General features: G+C 46.2%; 1 protein-coding gene across 1 annotated transcript in view; it reads right to left on the reverse strand.

The window, feature by feature from the left end:
• AGO4 (argonaute RISC component 4) overlaps nucleotides 1-2452 on the reverse strand; it is a 36799-nt gene extending 34347 nt beyond the window's left edge. Inside the window, exon 1 of the mRNA XM_043876810.1 lies at nucleotides 2289-2452. Within this exon, the coding sequence (XP_043732745.1) occupies nucleotides 2289-2307 (19 nt within the window). The 5' untranslated portion in view covers nucleotides 2308-2452. The remainder of the gene's footprint in view (nucleotides 1-2288) is intronic.
• Nucleotides 2453-9005: the final 6553 nt, after the last annotated feature.

Genomic DNA, 9005 nt, shown 5'->3' on the forward strand with positions numbered 1-9005 from the left:
GTCCGACTCTTTTTGTGACCCCATGGACTGTAGCCCACCAGGCTCCTCTGTCCATGGGATTCCCCAGGAAAGAATACTGGAGTGGGTTGCCATTTCATCCTTCAGGGGACCTTCCCAACCCAGGGATCGAACATGGGTTTCCTGCATTGCAGGCAGATTCTTTACCACTGAGGCACCAGGGAAGCCCTAATTATTAATATAAACAAAATAAATGGTAATCAAATCTAAAACTTCCTAGCTGCTGTTAGAAATTGAAACTGGGTGAGAGAATGCAGAGCAAGACTAAACATGCTTCAGTGATTGTTCAGGTGAGGAGAGAACAGTGCTCCATGTGCTTCAGCAAAGAAGCAAGAAAGCTTCTCCAGCTTCTTAGCCAGGATGAAATATCCCACAAGACTAGCAACTCCCTTTGCTCTGATTCTGTGCTCAACAAGCAGCTTCTTGTTATTAATTGGGTTTCCAAGGTACTCTGACACCAAAAATGGAGTTTGCTAGACAGCAGGCAAGAAAATATTCCAACCAACAGAAAAGATCTGTGTTGGCTTTTTCATTAGTATCTCGTAAATGTGGTTAGTGAGAATTAATTTTCCATAATCCTGGGTGAACTGATAAGCCCTCAAACCCGCAAAAGCTAAAATCAAACCAAAAAAAAAGAGTCCCTGGGATGTTCCTAACACTAGACTGATCTTTTCCATGAAATTTAGTTTGTATACAGTTACATAGCCTCTTTCAATGTCAGCTGATAAAGCCAACAGTTGACTCAATTATGACCTACTAACAGGGAAGGGAGGGAAGAAACATTTGTTGAGTATTTTCAATGCATTACTATCTACAACAAGACTTCTCACATACATTACCTTATTTCATTCTCAGAGCAATCTTGCAGCACATAATTATTACTACTCTCATTTTATAGACGAGGAAATGAAAGCTCAAAGGAATTAAATAATTTGCCCAAGGTTATACCACTATTAAATTACTAGATTGGATTTGAACAGAAGTCTGTTACATTCCTAAAGACCAGATCCTGCTTTTACCTGGAGGATGTAGTTGAAGTAACCCAGTGTAATACTCACACTGAGGTTTATCAAATAATATTAATGTGACAAAACTAATTTATTTTTAAGAGGCATATGAAATTTGACTATGAAGTCCTTTAAAAAATACTTTAAACAGCAAATTAAGGTGGAGTAGGATCAGTCAGCCATGTAAACAAGTTTTAAGCAAACACACCTTCAAAGTTTCCAAACTCAAATGGTAGACTGAATTTTCTATGCACTAAAAAAATGAAATGCTCTACAACTAAATCAACTATGTAGATAAGGCATAATATTAAAGTTAATTCTAACACAGACTCCCTAAGCCCTGACCTACATTAGAAACTTGGGATTTCAAGTGGGAGCACCCAACTCCAACCTGCAGGGCATTTGTTACAACCTGGAATGGTTCTTCTGGTTTGGGCAAAGTTGGGGAGATAACCAGAGGCCATTCATAACGATGAGGAATTACAGTTCCCAAAGCACTTTCTCCTTCATTTGATCCTCACAACTACTTCTAACCCAATTAGAAGATACTCAGGGCATTAAAGCTTGAGCTGGAGTCGCCGGTGGGTAACTCGCCTGTCACGGAGGCGCTAGGACAGACCGCTGCGGGTCTGCTGCGCAGAATGACAGGTAGACACAGACACGGAAACATACTCCTCGAGACTTCAGGGCCTTTGAGAAAGGGTGGGCACGTTGCCCCTTGCCTTCAGGGCAAAGGAGAAGTGTTTAGGGGAAGTTCTTCTTCCTTATCTGACGGCTCTGGACTGTCTGCCAGGGCAAAGAAAAACAGGGGTGCGGCCCCAAGCCAAAATATCCCTGGTGGTGGAGTCCTTCCCGGTCAGGTCCGGGCCAGGCCCCCGCCGCGTACCTGGCACAGTCTTTCCTTCTGTGACCCAGACTGGCCTCGCCTCCACCCTGGAGTACAAACCACCTCCCTGAGGTTGGGTCAGCTCTCCCCTCTACCTAGGGACGCGGCTCACCTTCCAGGGCCTCCCCCTCCTTAGACCTAGAGACCTGGCTCATCTCTCCAGGCTGGGGCGCGGAACCCGTCCCCCTCGCCCGCCCCCCGAGGCCGGGGTCAGCTCCCTCCGCCTTGTGCAGTGGGGCACGGCCCCGTCCCCCCAGGCCTGACGGCCCAACCCAGGTACGCACGAGCCGATCCGGGCCACCGGGAGCGGCCAGCCCTCCCACTCGCCCAGGCTTCCAGGGGTCCGGTCTGGGTCCCGGCTCGAGCGCGCTCCTCACCCGGTCCCAGCGCTTCCATGGCGGCGGCGGGGGCCGCCTCGCCCCGGTCCCCGGCGCCTCCCGCTCCGGGCCCCGCCGCCGCCGCCGCCGCGTAACGCTTGATCTCCGGAATATTGGCGCTCGGGGTGCGCCGCGGAGACGCGGGCACTGGGCAAGGGGCGGCGGCGGCGCCCGGCCCGGGGACAGGGACCGGGCTCCCGCGGCTCTTCCGGCCTCAGCGACAACAAAAACAATCCCCGCCGCAGCCGCGGCTGCCAGCGGGAGCGGGAGCCAGCGCGCGCGCCCGCCGGGCGGGGAGGGGGCGCGGGGCGCGGGGCGCGCGCGGCCCGGGGTCCCGGCTCGCGGAGGGGGCGTGCGCGGCCCGGGACGCCAGGTCCACCCAGCCCGGCGTGGGGCAGGGGCGGGGTGGGGAGGGCGCGGGGGCGCGCCCGAGGAGGGCAGAGCCCCGAGGACTCGTCGGGGGCGCGCGCGCCCGCCCGCACGGCCTTGTGGCCCCGGGCGGCCTTCTCCCGCGGGGCTCCGGGGGTGCCTACGCGCTATCCACCCAGAGTCTCCCAACACCCGGTGGCCGGAGGAAGGTCGCCATTCCAGACTCCGCTGACCAGGACACAGCTCTCCGCTTCCGTCGGTGGAAAGTGTCTTGAGATTCACGTCGGACACCTCTCCTCCTTCCTCCCACCTCGGACCACTTCATTCTCTTCTGTCTCTTCTTTCTCCACTGTCCTGGGACTGAGAACACCGGGGTCACACGGACGCAGCATTTTCTTTCCATTTCTTCATCCGAGAGTGTACTCCTAGGTGCCCTTCCCTACCCTTGTAGCCGAAAGTACCACGGGAATGGACTATGATAATGATGCATTCTCTCTTTGTCCCCTCTGCTCAGCAAGTCACCAGTCACTTCAGAGAGAAAAGTTTTGCTTTCTTGGATGACTTCACGGTAGCAGCCAAGAGTCAAAGCAGCAATTCCTAGCTTCACAGTCAGCCCAGTAGATCCAGCATCCTTGGGACTTTTAGTTGGGACTTTGAGTTGGAGAACATAGGACAAAAATAGTTTCTAGTCTTGAGAATAAGGCAGCTCTCAGCCACCAGTTAAAAAGGTACAATGTTTATATCTTGTACTCGTTTGCTAAAGCTGCCGTTACAAAGTATCAAGGACTGAGTGTTTTAAACAACCAAAAGTAATTTTATTACAGTTATAGAGGCTAAACGTCCAAGATCCATTGGTTTCTTCTGAGAGCTCGCTCTTGTGCATATAGATGACGTCTTCTCCCTGTGCTTTCTCATGGTTTTTCCTGTGTATACAGTCTGTGTCCAAATGTCCTCTTCTTGTAAGGACGTCAGTCACACTGGATTAAGGCACACCTTACAGATTTCATTTTACTTTAATTACCTCTCTCTCTAAAGACCCTCTCTCCAAATACAGTGAATTCGGAAGTAATGCAACTTGGATTTTAACGGTGTGTGAATTCTTTGGGGACACAATCCATCCTATAACATATGTAGTGAGATAGTCATTTGAGCATCTACAATGTGCAGCCATAGAGCCAAGAAATTTTTGTATGATAAAAATGATTAAAAAAAAATATTCGGGGCACCCTATGGCTAGGCACTGTGTTATGGGCTTCACATGTCATTTAGTCTTCTCAACCATCTGTAAGGTAGGTATTGTTAAGGAAAGTATTTGTACAGATGAGGAAACTGCCCCTCAGGAAAGCTAAGAAAGTCAGGCTCTGCAGTACATGATACAGCTGGGAAGCATGGAAAAAAGTGTAGTTCTAAATCCTGAATTCTAGTGCTGGCTGATTCCATCCCTGGTTGGCTATAGAACTGAGACTTTTAATCAAGTCACTGGACTCTAGTCTGTTGATAGCATGCTCCAAGTTCTTTTCATAGCACCATGCTGCTTCTCTGTTAGGCCAGATTTTAACTGGAAACTATGACAGGGGACAGACAGTTTGAAGGGGTATAAGTACTCACTAAATGAACAGACTAGTAGCCAGTTAAGAGGATAATGAAAACCGACTAAAGGTCAAGCCTTGAGTTAAACCTAATAGCCACCTCCCTTCTCAACTCCAGGCTAAATTCTTCCCTTCAGGAAGCCACCACCAGGCTGGTGGCTTCCAGCCTGGTTTGAGACTGACATTCCCCCTCTCACTCCCTAACAAATTTCCCCCCATATTCTATTTGGTATGCTGAACAGAACATAGCTCATTTCCTGTACTGAAAATAGCCTCAGAAACCTCAGAGTATGAAATGTACTTGGGCCATAGTCTGGACCGCAGTGCCTCAGTCCCTCAGTCTCACCCCTGTCATTCTTGACTGCCGTGAGGATCTACATTCTTACCAAACTCACTCCCTTTTAGGCAACTATTGCCCTCTTTCCTAAGACCCTTCTGACTGAACCCCCAAAACCAAAGCTCTATAGTCAATAAACTCCCCTAAACCTCAGTATGTTTGACAAGCCCTCCCTCCGCTTCCTGCTGTGGCTGACAAGAAGCCGTGCCCCAGAATACCACTTCCCCCTCAGCTCTCTCTGATGGTGCCTGCTCACTCTCCACACCACACACATTTACAGGACAGGGTGGGGGACGAGTATAGAATTGACAATCTATTTGCCACCTCCCCAATTTTCCCCGCCCCGCGTGTCACCAAAACTTGAATTGTCATTCTCATGTTAAAACTACTTACCATCTTTATCAGACTCCTACTACAGGGTTTCCCTTGGTAGTATAGTTAACTCAGCTCTTGGTCTTATGTCTCGATTCGGGACTGGTTCCCGTTACATTATAAATCCTTGAGAGCAGGACTTATGCCTTGTTCGGGTATTTGGCTTTGTGTTTCTGTTGCCTAACGTGTTGTTGTGTTGTTGTGAAAGTTGCTTAGTCGTGTCCGACTCTTTGCGACCCCATGAACTGTAGCCTGCCAGGCTCCTCTGTCCATGAAATTCTCCAGGCCAGAATACTGGAGTGGGTAGCCATTCCATTCTCCAGGGGATTTTCCCAACCCAGAGATCGAACCCAGGTCTCCCACGTTGCAGGCAGATTCTTTACCATCTGAGCCACTGCCTAACATGTTACTTAGCACCAAATGCCTGTTTGGGGAAATGTATAGAATAAATGAATGAATGAACAAGTAACGTGTAAACTGTGGGAGCTAGAAATGGTCTGGCAGAGAAGCTTTGGTGGAAAGTTCTGGGTGAATTCACAGCTTCTCCAGAAAGCAGACTTTCCAATCTGAGTTCACATTCTAGTTCCACAGCATACTAGCTCTAAGAACCTGGGACAAGCCCCTTCACCTACTGCTGAAGGATGTTGTGAGGAAGAAGTTAAACCATAGATGTGCATGTTCCTGGGTGTCTGTAGCAGAATGAGTGCCCAGTAGTAACCAATTCTCCTCCTTGCCCTCCTTTCCCATAGCTAAAAGCTGCTCCCGTGCTGCTGTCTTGCTGTCCCTTAAGAGACAGTGAGCTTATGACCTCAGGTCCGTCCTAGAGAGGGGAGCAGAGCATATTTACACATCCTGTGTCTGAGCCGTCTGAGGACAGGGACTTGGCGAACCCATCTGAGAGTGAGAGCCAGAACACACTCAGTGAAGGTTTATGAATGGCACTGGACTTCTTAAATGTATCAACGCTCCCCCCTGAGACCAGATGCTGCCAGAGGGAGCCTTGCTAGTGGACACTGTGCCAGATGGCAGAGCTCCAGCCACCCATGCCGCTTGTGACACTCCAACCCTAGTCTGGGCTGCTGGTCTCTGGTGGTGTTTTGGCTTCCCAGCCTCTCCTCATTCAATCTTTCCACAAGTCTAGAGCTTAGAAGTTGAGGAGGAACTTCTCTGCAGTCGATCAATTGGGCTAGGGGCTTTCACTTTTCTTGAGTTGGGGACCCCTTGTTCAAGGAAAATTCTTAAGCAGGAGCTGGAGTATAGCCACTCTGTCTGAGGACAGAGACCTGTGTTGCACGCTACTGAACTAGGCTAGCTGGCCAAGACACACTGCCTGGTATCTCCACAGAATTTCTGCCCACCTGCTCCTACTCCATCGGCAGCCTTGGTCTTCTGCATTTTTAAAAATTGAGATATATTTCGTATAGAATAAAATTCACCATTTTAAAGTGTAAAATGCAGTGGTTTTTAGTGTATTCACAAAGTTGTGCCATCATCCCTACCATCTGATTTCAGAACATGTTCATCACCCCAACAGAATGCTTTAGCAGTCACTCCCCTCAGTCCCTGGCAAACACTCATTTATTTTCTGCCCTTATGGATTTGCCTATTCTGGATATGTCATATAAATGGAATCATACAATATGAGGTCTTTTAAATCCAATTTCTTTCACTTAGCATAGTGTTTCCGAAGTTCATCCTTCATCAAATATATGATTGTAAAACTTTTCTTCCATATTGTAGGATGTCATTTCACTTATTTGTTGTTTTTTTGTTGTTGTTTTTTCCCACGCCATCCAACTTGAGGGATTTTAGTTATGCTACCAGGGATTGAACTAGGGCCCTGGGCAATGAAATCATGGAGGCCTAACCACTGGACTGCCAGGGAATTCCCCATTTCACTTTCTTTATGGTGTCCTTTGAAACACAAAAGGTTTTAATTTAAAAGTCCAATTTTTCTTTGATTGCTTGTGCTTCTTTGTCATCATATCTAAGAAACCTAATTCAAGGTTATGAAGTCTTATTTCTAACTTGTTAAGAGTTTTATAATTTTAGCTCTTACAGTTCTTTGATCTATTTTGAGTTAACTGATGTATAGGATGCGAGGTAAATATTCAGATTCATTCCTTTGCTTGTGGATACCAAGTTATCCAGCCCCATTTGTTGAAGACTATTCTTTCTCGCAATGAATCGTCTAGCACCCTTGTCAAAATTAATTGATTGCCTGTAAGGGTTTATTTCTGGACTGTCAATTCCATTCCATCAATCTTATGTCTATTGTTATGCTATTGTAACACTGTCTTGATTGTAGCTTTGTAATAAGTTTTGAAATCAGAAAGTCTAAGTCTTCCTATTTTTTTTTTTCTATGATAAACACTTTTTTGCTCATGAGTCTATGAATTGACTTACAGGCTCTGCAGATCTGGGCTGGGCTTAGTGGGGCTCACTTACAGGTCTGGTCAACTATAGTCCAGCAGGGGGGTTTTACTAATGTTGGTGATCTCTCTCACTGTCTGGTGCCTGGCCGGGAGAACTCAGCTGACTGGTCTCTGCTCTGTGTGACCTCTCACTATACAGCAGCCTAGCCTGGCCATGTTTTCAGGGAGCCCTTTCCAAACAGAGTTCCGAGAGAGCAAATGGAAGTCCCTGAGTCTTCTTGAAACCTCTGCTTAAGACTGGAACCCCATCTAAGTCCTTCAACTTTGTTCTTTTTCAAGATTGTTTTGGCTATTCTGAGCCTCTTGCATTTCCATGTGAATTTTAGGATCAACTTGTCCATTTGCATGCATGCACACAAAAAAAGGCAGTTGACTTTTCATAGGGATTGCATTTAATCTGTAAATCAATCTGAGGAGTACTGCCATCTTAACAGTATTGAATATTTCAATCCATGAACACAGGCTATCTTCCCATTTATTTAGGTCTTTAATTTCTTTCAATAATGTTTTATAATTTTCAGGGTACAAACCTTACATTTCATTGGTTAAATTTTTTCCTAAGTATTTTATTTTTTTGGAGGGGTGCTATTGTAAATGGAATTGTTTTCTTAATTCCATTTTTCAGTTTTTCATTGCTCATGTATAGAAATACAACAGATTTTGTATATTAATCTTGTGTCCACAACTTTACTGAATTTGCTCATTACTTCTAACAGCCTTGTATGTGTGTGTATATATTTTTTTTAACTGTTTTCTATATATAAGATCATGCTATCTGCAGATAGAGATTGGTTTTACTTCTTTTCCGATATGCAGACTTTTTTTTTTTTTTTAATTGTTGCAGCACAAGAACTCCAGAGCATGTGGGCTTAGTAGTCTTGGCACTCAGACTTAGTTGCCCCCATGGCACGTGGGACTTAGTTCCCTGACCAGGGATTGAACCCATGCCCCCTGCATTGGAAGGTGGATTCTTAACCACTGGACCACCAGGGAAGTCCCCATGCTTTTTCTTTTATATTCTTGCCTAATTGCTCTGAGTAGAACCTCCAGTACAATATTGAAGAGAAATGGCCCTTTTGTTCTGTTTTACAGGCAGCTTTCTACTTGTTCATGGTTTAAGGGCAAGGAATAGAGAGACTTGGCAACTATATTTGATCTCCCCATCTCTGTCAATTAGATGCCTTAGCTAGCAAGGAAGGTAATGCATGAGGCTTTGACAAACAAATCAATTAATATGTTTGCTTTTGCTTTCAGCCTTTATTTCTACTACACTTTTTAACAGGATGATTGACTTTTATTTCTCTTTAAGACAAAGTTAAAAGGATGAATTGGGGCATTCCCTAATTCATAAACCTGGCCTCAAATTCCAGTTCTATATAGTAATTCTCAAAATTCAGTTATATAGACCATGTGACATTGGTAAGTCACCTCGCCTCTCTGCACTTCAGCTTTCCTCATCTGTAAAATGGATACTTTATGGGTTATTGAGAGAATCAAAGAAGATAATGAGTGGAAAGCACTTTGCGTAGTGCTGGCACTTAGGTTGGGCTCAAAAAATGCCCATTCCCTTTGATTTCTGAACAAGCATCCTTCATCTATAGGTTGGGGAAAAGAT

Source organism: Cervus elaphus, chromosome 20 (assembly GCF_910594005.1).
Source record: "Cervus elaphus chromosome 20, mCerEla1.1, whole genome shotgun sequence".
In the NCBI taxonomy this organism is placed as follows: domain Eukaryota; kingdom Metazoa; phylum Chordata; class Mammalia; order Artiodactyla; family Cervidae; genus Cervus; species Cervus elaphus.